Genomic DNA, 17,015 nt, shown 5'->3' with positions numbered 1-17,015 from the left:
ACTTGTCATGTCCAATCCTTTGTTTTCACTGACGTCACAGTTACCCATCTCGCATTGAGCGGCGGCCATTTTGATACCCAAGCTAATCTGTCCGTGTGCGCTGATATTTATTTGTTGCGTTGGTTTATGGTGAATGCGGATCGCAACAAGTCTGTTTTATAAAGTAATTTTGTTTGTTTTGTCATGTCATTTGGGATATGCTCCGCAGGTTGGTCGAAGCAATGAAGAGAAGGACAAGTTCTGGTGTGCGATAGAGAAGCTGAAGGAAAACGTGAAAGATGAAGAAGTTGTTGTGGTGGGAGGAGACCTGAATGGACATGTGGGAAGGAGTATGGATGGTTTTGAGGGAGTTCATGGGGGTTACGGATATGGTGTGAGAAATGGAGAAGGTGAAAGGATTTTGGAGTTTGCTGATGGAGTTGATTTGTTGATTTGTAATACTCAGTTCCAGAAAGAGGATAATAAGCTTGTTACATACACGTCAGTTGGGTCGACGACAACCGTTGACTACCTGATGGTGCGTAGGCGAGATAGGGGGCACCTCCGGGACACAAAGTTGATCCCGGGGGAGGAGGAAGAGGAAGAGGAAGGAGGAAGAAGTTGTTTCTTGGGTTTGTTGATCTGGAGAAAGCATTCGATAGGGTTCCACGCAAAGTATTGACATGGGCATTGAGGAAGTTAGGAGTGGAGGAATGGTTGATCAGAGTAGTGATGGCATTGTACAAAAGAGCGCGCACAGCTGTAAGGACGAAGGACGGGAACAGTGGTGAGTTTGAGGTGAACGTGGGAGTGCATCAGGGGTCGGTACTAAGTCCACTACTATTTGTAGCTGTGATGGAGGTGCTGGCTCAGAACGTAATGGAGGGTTTACCGTGGGAGTTGTTGTATGCAGATGATCTGGTGTTGATTGTGGAAAGTATGGATGGACTGAAGGAAAAGATGAACAAGTGGAAGGAATGTATGGAGACAAAAGGTCTGAAGGTGAATATCGGAAAGACGAAGGTGATGGCAAGTGGTAAAGCATGTGGTGAGGTGGAAAGAACTAGGAAGTGGCCGTGTGCTGTGTGCAGGAAGGGTGTCGGAGTGAACTCCATTCAATGTACAATGTGCGCTGAGTGGGTTCATCAAAAATGTAGTGGTCTGAGAGGGTCATTTACCAGTGTGGCAGCTACATTCAAATGTAAGGTGTGCACAGAGGGAGCTGCAGATGGAGGAAATGTTGAGTTGGATCTTGGAGACGGCATGAAGCTGGAAGGTGTGAAAACATTTTGCTACCTCGGAGACATGCTGAATGGAGAGGGTGGATCAGACTCGGCAACGGTTGCTCGAGTGAGATGTGCATGGAAGAAGTTTCGGGAACTGAGTGGCGTGCTGATGAGGAGGAGCGCGTCGCTGAAGCTGAAGGGAAAGGTGTATGCTGCATGTGTGAGAAGTGTTATGATTTATGGGGGCGAGACATGGGTAATGAACGTAGAGCAGCAACGAAGGCTGGAAAGGGTGGAAATGCGAATGGTTCGATGGATGTGCGGAGTATCGTTGAGAAAGAGGAAGACAAATGATGAATTGCGAAAGATGATGGGAATATTGCCTGTGATTGATGCTGTGAAGAGGAACAGGCTGAGATGGTTTGGTCATGTGTTGAGGAAGGATGAAAGTGACTGGTTGAGAAGAGTGATGGAAATTGATGTAGAAGGAAGTAGAGGACGGGGAAGACCGAGAAAGACTTGGCTAAAGATGGTGGAAGAAGAAATGCGGGCAAGGGGGTTAACAAGGAGAGATGCAGAAAATAGGGCAAAATGGAGAAGATTGTCATGGGGACCGCAAGGCTAACCCCCACTCTAGCAGGGAAAATGGCCTTAAAATGCATGTTGTTGTTGTTGTTGTTGTCACGTTCATGTGGAGTGTGGTGCCATCTAGTTTATATTACGTATTGTTGCCCAACAAACACAGAACATTCGGTGTAAGTTTGCCGTGGACCAGTGAACTGGTGAACACCTGGGCAGTGGGTCAACCTGCAACCAACTACCTGTGGAACAGACCTGGAGTATACGTAAGGATACGGTAGATCCAGGCTTGAGTGTGGCTAGCAGTGCGAGTGCCAACCTTGGCTACCAAGAGACGCTCCCCCCGGACGTTCTTGTTCGTTACAAAGAGAAGATTTCTGTCATTGGGTGTGACCCTTATGGTCTATCAAATGATCAATTTGAGAAGAATGTGAGCAAGTGGCCTCAGGTGACCCACATCGACGTGATCAACTACCTGTTGTTCAGCAAATCGGCCTATACCAAAGATGAGTTGAAGAAGTATAAATCCCTCGAGGCATACAGGTTGTACCAAGATGGATGGGTGCGACAAATCCTACACAAAGAACTGAATGACGTCCACTTGATTCGATCCAAGGTATTAATATATTAAACGAACATGTATTTTTTAAAGCTGCTTGTGTTAATGTTATGGACCTGATTGATTAAGTGCCCTCCATTTGTTCAAAAACCACTGCAGTTTTAAGCTGTGCATGCATGTGTGCATACTTTGTAGACATGTGACCCACAGTGCGAAGTGAGTGCCGCCATGTGTGCTTTGTGCGTATGGCCATAAGTCATCACCTATATTTATCATGTAAGCAACGAATACATAGCACGTTCTTCACATGATAAAATCGAGATTCATTTTGACCGAGTTGATAAGAGTACACAACTTTAGAAAGTTTATTGGACAGTTTCAAATTCAATATTTTTATGTTCCAGGTTTCGCCCTCCATGAAACATGTTCTTACTTACTGTTAGCAAAATGCTCGGAGCAGACAGGTGTGCGATCCCACTGTGATTCTGTTTGGATGTCACTGCGATTGATGACAGCCTTCCACAAACGCCGCCTCTCTTCACTTAAATTTCTTGTTTCCTCACCCTGATTCAGTAGAAGTTTGGGCGTTTTGTAAAACTTAACTCCTGGCCTAACGCCTGGCCTGTTTGAACAACGAAATACGCCGCAAATTGGCATGACTGGTCGTGAACAAAAACTATTTAATGTGAATCCGCTGACGACGTTGTTCGAGAGGGTATCAAAATGGCCGAGGGGTCCCAGGGTGCCCTGCGCGCGTGCTCCGATGACGTCACAAGAAAACAAGCACGTCACAAGAAAACTCGACGTGTAGTCTTGCTTCAATGTTTATATGGCACCAAGGACCAGGAGGAACGTCATTTCGTTCCATTTTATACTGTATTGTATATGGATGGGATGACAATAAAGTTTATTGAATTGAATTGAATAATGTAATCGCTGGATGAGATACATCCAAATTATCCCATCGAGCATAAAAAACAAAGCATTGTGACCGGATATCGAACTTGGGTACAAAAAAGAAAAGAAGGCACTGCTATTTGAGGTGTCAGGACCCAGCCAAATTGGCCTCAACAGCACAGGACTCAAGAAAATGATGAAATACCAAGATCGCAAAAATGAAGAGAAAAGAAGAAGAGCGCTGAACTTGTACCAGTGATTATAATCGGATTACCGTCGTCCATAATTGACCCTATTTACGCATTCGCGTAATTACGCATTTTACGGACAAATAAATCCACAACACCCCCCATTTTTGCAATGGTACAACCCTAACTTTGAATCGAGTGCAGGGAAAAGGGTAAGGGTAAAGGGTAAAGGGTAAATGGTGTTAACTTCACGGACATCTGTGCGAGGTGATAGAAATAGTAATTATGTAAAAAGTGAATCCGGATGTTAAGGAGTTTGTAAACATCAACATGACACATTTACATGAAGCACGGAGTTTAAACTGTAAAACGCGGTTCTGAAAGTTGCTTTTCCTGATCTCACCGAGTTCGTTGTGTTGTGGCGGACACAAAAGCCCACTGGCGTGGTGACATCATTCCACGCACCAAGTGGGCGGTGGCCACGCACCAGGGGTAGGCGTGGCCTCATGATATACACCGGGCGCCCAGCCCGGAACAGTACAGTGTTACAGTGCAGTCTTACAATAAAGACGTTTATATGTTACCGCTTGTCCGCTTCCTCCTTGCTCACAAGCAGCGCGCGTAACGCCGCGCTTTACTGGTGACCCTCGACGTTGGATCTGCCGTAGCGATCCTTCCGAACACGACGCCATGGCAATTGCGATTAAACTTCCCGAATTTTGGGAGGCCCAGGCCGAGGTCTGGTTCGTTCAAGCCGAAGCCCAGTTTCAGCTTCGGCGCCTCACCAACGACGACCTGCGCTACTGCCATGCCGTCGCCTCCCTCGGGCCCGGCACGGCCGCTCGAGTTGTGTCCGTCCTTCGCCACCCACCGGACGGCCACAAGTACGAGACACTCAAGCGGCTACTCCTAGCCACGTTCGGCCTCACGGACGACGCACGTGCCGACCGCCTCCTGGATCTCCCCGAGCTCGGTGAGACGCGCCCGTCGGTCCGAATGGACCATATGCTGTCCCTGTTGGGCGACGAGGCCCCCGGTTCGCTATTCCGGGCGCTTTTCCGTCGCCAACTTCCAGCACAGGTTCGCCTCGCGTTGGCCGGGACCGGGCTAACGGAACCCCGAGCATTGGCGGCCGAGGCGGACAAGTACTTCGCCGCTTCGGACACGCGGGCGAGCGTTGGCCTGGTCGTCACGGCCTTCGACGCTGACGTTCCACAGCATCATCTTCTACAGCACGCTGAGGTTCAACAGCATGCTGATACGCACCTCGTGAACGCCGCCACGCCCCGCCCACCGCCGCGGCGAAAACCGCCACCGCGGGGAAACCCGTCGACTCCACCGGCCTGGCGGAGCCAGCCGCGCTCCTCCAGCTCCACCACCTGGTGCTGGTTCCACGCCAAGTTCGGCCACGAAGCTCGGCGGTGTCATCCGCCGTGCTCCTTCAACGGGTCGGGAAATGCCCGGGCCGGCGCTCAATTGTGGCGATGAGCGCCGGCCGTTCGAGCAGCCTGCTGTTCATATCGGACACCTTCTCCGGGCGCCGTTACCTGTGCGACACGGGAGCGCAGGTGAGTGTCATTCCCGCCGGCACGTCAGACAAGCACGCTGCGGGTGGGGGCCCCGCGCTGCTTGCCGCGAACGGGACGCCCATCCGTACGTACGGAAAACGCTGCCTCTCTCTGCGGTTTGGAGGGCAGGTTTTCCGATGGACGTTCGTCACCGCCGACGTGCCCATGGCACTGCTTGGCGCGGACTTCCTGTGCGCTAATGGGCTCCTGGTCGACGTCAAGCGCAGACGGCTTGTCCAGGCCGAGACGTTCAGCTCGCTCGCTTGTGCGTTGCCCAGCTCAACGAGCGGCTTGCCAAGCGGCTTGCCGAACGATTCGGTTCCGGCCACGTTGGTCTGTACGCTTCCGGCAGCGGACGCATTCACCCGCCTCCTCGCCGGCTTCCCGGCCCTCACGCGGCCCACCTTCTCGGCGGGGGCCGTCAAGCACGGGGTGGCCCATCACATCCCCACCGTCGGGCCACCGGTCTACGCCCGGGCACGCCGCCTCGAGCCGACGAAGCAGGCGGTGGCAAAAGCGGAGTTCGCTACCCTGGAGCGACGCGGCATCGTTCGGCGCTCAGAGAGCGCTTGGGCGACGCCACGACTCCCGACCGCTACCCCGTCCCCCACATTCAGGACTTTTCCGCCCGTTTGGCGGGCAGGTCCTTCTTCTCGAAGGTGGACCTCATACGCGGCTACTATCAGGTCCCCGTCAGGCCGGAGGACATCCCGAAGACGGCGGTCATCACGCCATTCGGACTCTTCGAGTTCCTGCGCATGCCCTTCGGTCTGAAGAATGCGGCTCAGGCGTTCCAGCGACTGATGGACAGCGTCCTGCGCGACTTGGATTTTGTCTACGTCTACCTGGACGATATCCTCGTCGCCAGCGCGTCCCGCGAAGAGCACCTACGCCACCTCCGCACGCTCTTCGAACGCCTGGGCCAGCATGGCCTGATTGTGAACCCTGCAAAGGGCCGGGCGTTCACTGCCTTCGTCGACCACAAGCCGCTGATCTTCGCGATGGGCAAGGTCACCGAGCCGTGGTCGGCCCGGCAGCAGCGTTACCTCTCGGCCGTGTCCGAGTACACGACGGACATCCAGCACGTCGCGGGGAAGGACAACCCGGTGGCGGATTGCCTTTCCCGGGCCGTCGCCCACGCAGTCCACCTCGGCATCGACTATGCCCGGATGGCAGCGGACCAGGCTGCTGACCCCGACGTCCAGGCCTTGCGGACCGCCGTCACAGGCCTCCGCGTCACCGAGGTGCCGTTCGACGGCGCGGGCGCGGCCCTCTTGTGCGACGTCTCCCTCGGGCGTCCTCGCCCCATTGTGCCCGCGGGCTGGCAGCGCCAGGTGTTTGACGCCATCCACGGCCTGTCCCACCCGGGCGCGAGGGCCTCCCAAAGGCTGATCGCCGACAAGTTTGTCTGGCATGGCCTCCGGAAGGCCGTCCGCGGCTGGGCCAGGACGTGCCTCGCGTGCCAGCGCGCCAAGGTGCACCGGCACACCCAGGCCCCGTTGGCCCCGTTCACGGTGCCGGAACGCCGGTTTGACCACGTCCACGTGGACCTGGTGGGACCTCTGCCCCCCTCGCGGGGTTTCACCTACGTCCTCACCATGGTGGACCGCACCACCCGGTGGCCGGAGGCCGTGCCCTTGGCGTCGACAACAGCGGCCGATGTCGCGCAGGCTTTCATCGCCACCTGGGTCGCCCGGTTCGGCGCCCCCTCAGACATCTCATCCGACCGCGGCCCCCAGTTCACCTCGGAGCTCTGGTGGGCGGTTGCGCAGGGGCTCGGGGTCCGGCTGCACCGAACCACGGCCTACCACCCCCAGGCTAACGGCCTGTGTGAGTGATTTCACCGCTCATTGAAGGCCGCGCTCCGGGCCACCCTCCGCGACGGCGGCTGGGTCGACAGGCTCCCCTGGGTCCTGCTGGGCCTCCGGACGGCGCCCAAGGAGGACCTGCGCGCATCCGCGGCGGAGTTGGTCTTCGGGCAACCGCTGCGGGTGCCGGGCGAGTTCCTCCCCGACTCCACGGCACCATGGTCCGCGGCACAGCAGCGCTCCGCTCTGCAAGAGACCGCCCAGAGGTTCGCCCCGGTGCCAACGGCATGCCACGGGCACCCACCGACGCACGTCGCCCCTGAGCTTCGCACGGCAGAGTACGTCTTCGTCCGCCACGATGCCCATCGGACACCACTGCGGCCCCCGTACGACGGGCCTTTCCGCGTGCTGGAGACCGGGGCGAAGCACTTCACCCTGGACATCGGCGGTACTCCTGACCGCGTTTCGGTAGACCGCCTCAAGCCGGCCCACCTCGATGTGGACCATCCACCGCCAGTGGCCCGACCCCCACGTCGGGGCCGCCCTCCTGCGGGCGGACCCCCGGCACCGCCCAGCCACGCCGCCACGGCGCCCCCCGGTCCTGCACCCATCCCAGGGGCAGCCAGGGGCATCCCACCTGGTATCCCTGCACCCCGGATGCCGCCGATCGCCAGGGGGCGCTTCGGCCGGGTCATTCGTCTGCCCCGCAAACTGGCCCTCCAGGTGCGCGGGAATTCTGGGGGGGCGCGTGTGGCGGACACAAAAGCCCACTGGCGTGGTGACATCATTCCACGCACCAAGTGGGCGGTGGCCACGCACCAGGGGTAGGCGTGGCCTCATGATATACACCGGGCGCCCAGCCCGGAACAGTACAGTGTTACAGTGCAGTCTTACAATAAAGACGTTTATATGTTACCGCTTGTCCGCTTCCTCCTTGCTCACAAGCAGCGCGCGTAACGCCGCGCTTTAGTGTTATAATTTATAAACAATACAAACAAATGGAGCATGGAAACGGTTTTTTGAGGGGTAATTTGGCACCACATCCCCCCCTCCTCCTCCCCTCCCCTCCTCCTCCTCCCCTCCCTTCCCCTCCTACACCTCCTCCTCCCCTCTCCCCCTCCTCCCCTCCTCCTCCTCCCCTCCCTTCCCCTCCTACACCTCCTCCTCCCCTCTCCCCCTCCTCCCCTCCTCCTCCTCCTCCCCTCCTCCTCCCCTCCTCCTCCTCCTCCCCCTCCTCCCCTCCTCCACCCCTCCCCTCCTCCTCCTCCCCTCCCTTCCCCTCCCTTCCCCTCCTACACCTCCTCCCATCCTCTCCCCCTCCTCCCCTCCTCCTCCTCCCCTCCTCCTCCTCCTCCCCTCCTCCTCCTCCTCCCCTCCTCCACCCCTCCTCCTCGTCCTCCTCCTCCTCCCCTCCTCCTCCTCCACCTCCTCCCCTTCTCCTCCTCTCCTCTTCCCCCTCCGCCCTCCTCCTCCTGCTCCTCCTTTTCCTCCTCCGCCCTCCTCCTCCTCCTCCTGCCCCTCCTTCTCCTCCTCCTCCTCCTGCCCCTCCTTCTCCTCCTCCTGCTCCTCCTTCTCCTCCTCCTGCCCTTCCTTCTCCTCCTCCTCCTCCTCCCCCCTCCTCCTCCTCCTCCGCCTCCTCCCTCCGCCTCCTCCTCTTCCCCCCCCCCCCATCACTACGCCACTGCCTGTGGGTTTCAGGAGGAATGTGTAATTTGTTCAGAGTGCCGGCGATAACTTGCCTACTCGTGAAGGACACCGTGGGATCTTTAACGTTCACCAACTAATGCTAGCACATAGAACGTCCGGCTTTACGTCCATCCGAGGGACGAAGATGAACACCTTGATGAATCACCTGCCTGCAAAACACACGGCAGTTTACACCTGGTTCGGCAGTGGACGGCAGTTTACACCTGGTTGGACGGCAGTTTACACCTGGTTCGGGATTCGAACCCAGTCGTCCAGGGTTGAACCTGAAACACGTTTTGAAGATCGTTCTCCCGAATGAGTTCAGTTCAGGCTCCGATTGAACTTTCTGAACTCGAACATCGATCGGAGAAATCCGTGGATCGGGATTCGCGAATGATGTTTGTTTTGATAAATGATAACGAGATGAGAACGAGTTTGTTTAATGAATGGGATAATCAGAGATAACGGGTTTAAAATAAACGTTATCATCACATGAAAAGGGTTCAAACCCCCGGGAATGTTCCCTCATTTGGTTATTCTTTCACAAGAAAATAAACTTCAGGTGAAAAACAAGATGAAAATCCAGTTGATGATATTCAAAATAACCGCGTGACGTGTTGTGAGACTCGAACGTGCGGGAGATCACGTGCTCGTTCTACGAGTCTGCGTCATAACGTCGTTCATGACGTCACTGAACGAGGCTCCACCCCTATGAGTTCAGTTCGCGGAAGTGCTTACGCGATTTGAAACTTCATCAGCAGGAGAGGTAACGTGTCCGTACTCGAACCCGGGTTAAGGAGTTATCAACTTATTAATGAGAAATGTTGTACAATGATCGTGTTTGTTTCACTCTGGTAATGAAGGAGTGTGTGGAAAGTGCGATCGGGTAGATCCGTGTGGTTCGGCAGGATGACGTCAGTTTTAAGGCCTCAGAGGAACCACCGAGTTCCAGGTTCATTAGTTTCACCACCGAAGGTCGATGGAGGTTTTGTTTTCATGTCTCTTCATCTATTTGTGAACAAGATGTCTGAAAAAGTTGTGGACGGATTCGGACGAAACGTGGTGGAGACGCCGGGTGTGGGACACGAACGATTTTATTTTATACTGTAGCGGTTACCGGTAGCATGACACAATTACCCTGCACCGGCCGATGACGCAACCGGCGAGCGGTCACGTGTCCGGACTCGCCCAGGCGTGTTGAGACTTGCCTTTACCGGGCGAACGCTTGCCTTGCATACCACGCCCCGTTGAGAGGCGTGGCTTATCTATTTACATACCACGCCCCGCCTGAGGCGTGGCTTTTGTGTGTTGAGTTTCTGATATATATTGCTGCCCGTTCGATGGGCTGATTCAGTGCTTTGGAGTTCGTTTGAGTGAGCTGGGAATAAATAGCTCAGAGAAACTTAATTCCTGGTGTCGTCCATTTTGTCCGATTTTATCGTGCGAGCACAACTCCCACAATTGGTGACCCCTTTCTACGAACACTGCGATGGAGTCAGCTGTAGCTTTGAAGCTCCCGGGCTTTTGGGAATCTCACGCGGCCGTTTGGTTTGCTCAAGCAGATTCTCAATTCGCTCTGCGGGACATTACAGAGGACACGACACGCTACCACCACGTGGTCTCCGCGCTCAACGCATCCGCCGCTTCCCGGGTTCTGAGCTTCCTACAGCACCCGCCGGACGCCGACAAATACGGCGTGCTCAAAGACCTACTCCTCGGTGCGTTTGGGCTCACGGAGACCGAACGCGCACGACAACGACTACACCTCCCGGATCTGGGCGAGGCCCGTCCGTCCGAAAGCATGGACCACATGCTTGCTCTTCTCGGTGACCACAGCCTGGACTTCCTCTTCCGCGAGCTGTTTCTCCAGCGGCTACCAGGGCAGGTACAATTAGCTTTGGCTAACTCGCCCATCACAGACCCTCGCGCCCTGGCCAAGGAGGCCGATAAATTTTGCTCGGCCAGGCGACACGTCGGAGCGGCCGCCTGGGACCCTGGGCGGACCGAGGCAACATCCACGCCACCACCGGCGCCTCCACCGGCCGAGTCCGTGCCATTGACAGCTGCGGCCGCCGCGACGCCCCGTCGACCGAACCCGACGCGACCGCCGGAGCCTCCACCAGAGCGGACCATGTGCTCTTACCACACCATGTTCGGGCAGAAGGCCAGAACGTGCCGCCCACCGTGCACTTTTGGCAGGTCAGGAAACGACCACGCCGGCGCTCGCTGCCTGCCATGAGCGTCGGCCATTCAGGCAGCCTTCTGTTTATCATGGACACGGAGTCCAGGTGGCGTTTTTTGTGCGACACCGGCGCTCAGCTGAGAGTGATACCCGCCTCGGTGGAGGACAAACAGGCCGCGCTTTGCGGCCCCGCTATGGTCGCCGCAAACGGTTCCTCCATCCGCACCTTCGGTTTGCGCAGCGTCGAATTTTGCTTCGGGGGCCAGTGCTTCAGGTGGGACTTCATCACGGCGAACATGCCCACGGCCTTGCTGGGTGCATATTTTCTTTGCGCGCATGGGCTTTTGGTCAACGTCAAACGGCGTCGGCTCATCAACGCGGAGACCTTCAGCTCGATCGCTTGCTCATTGAGCAGTTCCGTTCCGACCAAGCTAGCCTGCTCGCTCCCGGCCGTGGACGATTTCACTCGCCTACTCGCCGAGTTTCCCGCCCTCACGCAGCCGCCGTTTTTGGCCATCGCCGTCAAGCACGGCGTCGAACACCACATCCCGACCACAGGTCCACCGGTCTACGCCAGGGCTCGCCGCCTCGACCCGGCCAAACTCGCCGTAGCGAAGGCGGAATTCGACGTGCTGGAGCGATTGGGCATTTTGCGGCGCTCGAATAGCGCGTGGGCCTCGCCCCTGCACATCGTGCCCAAACCGGGTGGCGGATGGCGACCATGCGGCGATTACCGCCGCCTCAACGATGCCACCACCCCTGACCGGTACCCGATACCACACATACAGGACTTTTCCGCCCGTTTGGCGGGGCGGGTGATCTTCTCCAAGGTCGACCTCATTCGGGGCTACCACCAGGTACCTGACCGGCCAGCCGACGTTCTGAAGAAGGCTGTAATTACACCTTTTGGCCTCTTCGAGGTCCTCCGAATGCCGTTCGGCCTTAAGAACGCTGCCCAGGCCTTCCAGCGGCTGATGGACAGTGTGCTGCGCCATCTCACGTTTCTGTTTGTCTACCTGGATGACATTCTCATCGCAAGCACTTCCCCGGCGGAGCACCTCGTCCAACTGCGCACGCTTTTTGAGTGCCTCGGCCAGCACGGCCTCATCAACCCGGCGAAATGCCAGTTTGGCGTAACGGCCGTCGACTTCCTGGGGCACCGCATCACGAAGCATGGGGCCATCCCGCTGCCTACCAAGGTGGAGGCAGTCACAAGTTTCCCGCGCCCTCGCTCCATGAAGACCCTACAGGAATTTTTGGGGATGGTAAATTTCTACCACCGGTTCGTGCCTCGCGCCGCCCAACTCATGCGCCCCCTGTATGAAGCCCTCCGGGTCAAGCCGGCCAAGCACGACGTCACCTGGACCGCAGAGATGGACGCGGCATTCACCGGTGCTAAGCTGGCCCTCGCCAACGCGACCATGCTGGCGCACCCGGCACTCGACGCACCCATCGCCCTCACCACGGACGCTTCCGACAACGCGGTGGGCGCCGTGCATGAACAGTGGGTGAACGGAGCTTGGCAACCGCTGGCCTTCTTCAGCCGGCAGCTTCGCCATAACGAGCGCAAGTATAGCGCTTTCGACTGCGAGCTCCTCGGCCTTTACCTGGCTGTTCGCCACTGCCGCCATCTTTTGGAGGGCCACCCGTTCACGGCGTTTGTGGACCACAAACCCCTGGTCTTCGCCATGGCCAAGGTTATGGAGCCGTGGTCGACCTGCCAGCAGCGCCACCTCTCTGCCGTATCCGAATTTATGATGGACATCTGGCACGTCGCGGGCAAGGACAAAGCTGTGGCCGATTGCCTCTCCCGGTCCGGCGCGAACGCCGTCCACCTGGGTGTGGACTTCGCCCGCATGGCGGCCGACCAGACCGTCGACCCCATGGTGCAAGCCCTCCGGACAGTGGACACAGGCCTGCAGTTGGCCGACGTCCCCTTCGAGGACACAGGCACAGTTCTCCTGTGCGACGTCTCCCTGGGCCAACCTCGCCCCATCGTGCCCACCGGATGGCTGCGGCACATTTTTGACGCCCTCCACGGCCTTTCCCACCCGGGCCGGAAAGCATCACAGAAGCTCGTGGCAGCGAAATTCGGCTGGCACGGGCTCCGTAAAGACGTCCGTGACTGGGCCAATGCCTGTGTCGCCTGCTAGCGTGTGAAGGTCCACCGGCACACCCAGGCCCCGTTGGCACCATTCGACGTGCCCACGTGGCGCTTCGACCACGTCAATGTGGACCTGGTGGGACCCCTTCCCTCCACGCGAGGCTTCACCCACCTCCTCACAATGGTGGACAGGGCCACCAGGTGGCCGGAGGCCATCCCGCTGGCATCAACAACATCCGCCGACGTGGCGCAGGCCTTCATTCGCACCTGGATTGCCCGTTTCGGCGCCCCCTCGGACATCTCCTCCGACAGGTCCGCCATTCACCTCCGAGCTTTGGGTCGCGGTTGCCCAGGCCTTGGCAGTCAAGCTTCACCGCACCACGGCCTACCACCCCCAAGCCAATGGCTTGTGCGAGCGGTTCCACCACTCGATGAAGGCCGCTCTTAGGGCCAGCCTCCAGGACGATGGTTGGGCCGACAGGCTCCCGTGGGTCCTATTGGGCCTCCGAACGGCCCCAAAAGAGGACCTCCAGGCTTCCACCACCGAGCTGGTCTAGGGCCAGCCACTGCGCGTGCCGGTCGAATTCATCTCTGATGCCACCGGCCCCTGGTCCGCGGCTCACCAACGCTCGGTCCTCCAAGAGGCCGCCAGGAGATTTGCCCCCGTGCCCACGTCCCACCACGGCTGCCCCCAACCCCACATCCCCCCAGCACTTCGCACTGCGAAGTACATTTTTATCCGGCATGACGCACACCGGGGACCGCTCCGGCCGCCGTACAATGGACCTTTCCGGGTCCTGAAGAGGGACGACAAGTTGTTCACCATCGACATCGGCGGCAAGGCGGACCGCATCTCCGTGGATCGCCTCAAGCCGGCCCATTTGGACCTCGACCAACCTCCACGGTTGACCCTTCCTCCACGATGGGGCCGTCCCCCATCAACCAGGCCCCTTGCCCGACCATCCACCGCCCCGCCACCTAACACCCCCACACGAATCGTCAGGGGTCGTTTTGGCCGCGTCATCAAGACCCCCCTCAAACTGACTCTCCCGGTGCATGTTAATTCTGGGGGGGCGCGTGTAGCGGGTATCGGTAGCATGACACAATTACCCTGCACCGGCCGATGACGCAACCGGCGAGCGGTCACGTGTCCAGACTCGCCCGGGCGTGTTGAGACTTGCCTTTACCGGGCGAACGCTTGCCTTGCATACCACGCCCCGCCTGAGAGGCGTGGCTTTTGTGTGTTGAGTTTCTGATATATATTGCCGCCCGTTCGATGGGCTGATTCAGTGCTTTGGGGTTCGTTTGAGTGAGCTGGGAATAAATAGCTCAGAGAAACTTAATTCCTGGCGTCGTCCATTTTGTCCGATTTTATCGTGCGAGCAGAGCTCCCACAATACCAAGTCGAGTCTCATGTAAGAGCTAACATATGGAACATATAATAAAGGGAGTGAGAGGGGGTGAGAGGTGTTGTGAAAATCCAAGAAGTCCACAACTTTGTCCCATAGGTAGGTTTAATAACAATCAGATCTCTGGCATCATTCTGTAGAATACAATCAAGCAATATATATCAGGATCGTGGCATCGTATAGGAAGGATCGATAATATTAGTCAATGCAAGCAAGCCTAGAATGCATGCATGTACGTACCATCCGAGTCTACATGTCATAGAGTAAATGTTGCAGGAGTGGTCCGGAGTCGTGGACGTCCGAGATCTTATAGACGCCTCTCAGTGGTTTAAGGGAGCATCACACCTGGGTTCAACTTTGATACATTTTCACTACATTCTCTCTGCCGTTAGAACTGCACTGCCGCTAGGCAAGAAGTAAGCATGCGTCAGCCTAAATTGATTAGTGTTGGCAGTCCATGTCAGTTGGTCCATCTGTAGTGGTCAGGGTGGCGACTTGCCCTGCCAGCACGGGTCCGGAAACTACCGGGTGCGACACCCCCAAGCCCGGAGTCCCCTGCATCGGAGTAGCCGCTGGAGGCTGGCGTTGGAGGGGCACCACAGTGCCTTCAGGCAGGGGTGTCTCTGGCGACGGGAGGGACGGCAGATGCTCCATAGGCGGAGCATTGGGAGAGTCCATAGACTCGTAAATCGGTTCGTCGATGTCCCCGTAAGGGTCGGTGACCCCACATGGGGCGAGATGGCGTACGGAGACAGTGGACTCACGTCCATCTGCCGTCATTACGCGAGCATTCTCTGGATTAGCCTGGAGTACCTGCACCTTATCCACTAAGGGATCGTACTTGCTCGTGCGAACCGCACGTTTGAGGTAGGCCGGCCCCGGCTCAGCGAGCCAACTAGGTAAAGATCGGATACTACCCGAGCTTCGTGGGTGGTGGAACAACCGTTAGTGAGGAGTCTGGTTGGTAGCCGTACATAGTAGAGCCCTGATCGAGTTCAGCACCGCAGGTAGTGACCAGGCCCATTTATCTAGACCCCGACCGAGGGTCCTGAGGCTTAGCATGACGGCCCTCCATATAATCCCATTGAAGCGTTCGACCTGCCCATTTGCCTGTGGTCTGTACGGGGTGGTATAGCTAGAAGCGACATTATTCTGGAGCAGGAAGCTCCTCACCTTCTGGGACAGGAACACCACACCCCGATCTGTATGCACGTAGGCCGGATACCCAAACATAGAAAACAAGTTCTGCAGGCACCTTATGACTGTGGCGGCCGTCATATCTGCACACGTGAAAGTAAAAGGGAATCGCGAGTACTCATCAACGATAGTGAGCAGATAACGAGAGTTACTCGACACCGGCAACGGCCCTTTGACATCCATCGCCAATCTCTTCCACGGTCTAGTAGCCCTGACCAGCGTCCCCATGGGAGGGTTGTAAAAACGCGGTTTGAGTTCCGCACATACAGCGCAGTGGTGACAGACCCGGCAGATGTCCTCAACCGAGTATGGCAGGTTACCACGACGCACGAAATGAGCGAAATGCGTCACCCCAGGATGACGCATAGTGTCATGCAAAGCGCGCAGACCCTCCAAAGATATGAGACCCGCACACGTAGCCGGCCTCGATAAGGCGTCGGCGACCAGGTTATCCCTCCCCGGGCAATATTTGATGGTGTAGCAGAAGTCGGCGAGTTCGATACGCCAGCGAGTGATTTTCTCATTCTTAATGCGTTGAGCATGTAAGGTGTCGTACATAAACGCAATGCTCTGTTGGTCTGTGATGATTTGGAAGCATCGTCCGAGCAAGTACGGATGCCAACGCCGAATCGACTCGATGATCGCGTACGCTTCCTTTTCGACAGACGAATGCCTCCGCTCAGCGGAGGTGAGAGTCCGTGAAAAGAAAGCCACAGGGCGCCCTCCCTGGGAGAGAGTTGCCGCTATCGCATGATCCGAGGCATCACTTTCCAAGACGAAAGATTTGCGCTCGTCGATCGTCGAAACAGCGGCGCCAGCGATGTCGGACTTAAGGCCCTGAAAAGCAGCCATGGCGGCAGGGCTCATGGGGAATGCTTCGCATGCCACAAGTGAGTGGAGTTTCGCGGAGAAATTTTGCACCCACTTAGAATAATGGGCGAACAGCACGAGAGCACGCTTCAACGAAGCTCGATCGCAGGGTGGCACCATATCGAGCAAGGGTCGCAGACGGTCCTTATCTGGAGAAACAGAGCCATGGGTCATGGTGTACCCCAGAATATCTATCGTGCGCATGGAGTAACGACACATAGCCTCATTCATGGTTAGGCGATACCTCTGCGCGACCTCGAGGAAGCGCTTCAGATTAGCATCATAATGCCCCTGCTCATGCCCGCAAACCGTAAGATTGTCCAGATATACAAAGACATCTGTCAAGTTCTCCTTAGCAATGAGGTCGTCCATAGCCCTCTGAAAACAGGAAACCCCGTTCGTCATCCCAAAAGGTAGTCGGGTGAACTGGTATAACCGTTGACCCGATTCAAAGGCGGTATGGATGCGATTGGCCCTGGAGATGGGGATCTGATGATATGCACTACGCAGATCGAGAGTGCTATAGACCGAGTACTGGGCCACCTGTTGAACCAGTGCGTCCATCCCTGGTAGAGGGTAGGCATGCAGCTGTGTAAATCGATTGATCGTCTGTGAATAGTCGATTACCATGCGTTTGCGATGCACTTCACTTCGCACCACTAAGACCTGGGCCCGCCATGGCGACCGGCTAGATTATATGATACCTTCCTTTAAGAGCTGGGCCGTTTCCTCCGCAATGAATTGCATGTCTGCTCGTGAGTAG

General features: G+C 56.9%; 2 protein-coding genes across 3 annotated transcripts in view; both read left to right on the top strand.

Moving 5' to 3' along the window:
• Nucleotides 1-361: 361 nt before the first annotated feature.
• On the top strand, nucleotides 362-3,263 carry LOC144889618 (uncharacterized). Its single transcript, XM_078770571.1, has 2 exons — nucleotides 362-2,400; nucleotides 2,748-3,263. The coding sequence occupies exon 1, from the start codon at nucleotides 712-714 to the stop codon at nucleotides 1,828-1,830; it is 1,119 nt and encodes a 372-aa protein (XP_078626697.1). The 5' UTR covers nucleotides 362-711; the 3' UTR covers nucleotides 1,831-2,400; nucleotides 2,748-3,263.
• Nucleotides 3,264-9,177: 5,914 nt separating this feature from the next.
• The window catches only part of LOC137417942 (E3 ubiquitin/ISG15 ligase TRIM25-like), a 78,235-nt gene continuing 70,397 nt past the window's right edge, over nucleotides 9,178-17,015 (top strand). Inside the window, exon 1 of one of the 2 annotated variants that reach the window (XR_013621926.1) lies at nucleotides 9,178-9,256. The gene's annotated coding sequence lies outside the window, so the exon portion shown is untranslated. The remainder of the gene's footprint in view (nucleotides 9,257-17,015) is intronic. The other variant, XM_078770569.1, reaches the window with a different exon arrangement.

This window comes from Myxine glutinosa, chromosome 1 (genome assembly GCF_964187855.1).
Source record: "Myxine glutinosa chromosome 1, kmMyxGlut1.1, whole genome shotgun sequence".
NCBI classification, from domain to species: domain Eukaryota; kingdom Metazoa; phylum Chordata; class Myxini; order Myxiniformes; family Myxinidae; genus Myxine; species Myxine glutinosa.
This window is presented reverse-complemented; position numbering and strand designations above follow the sequence as displayed.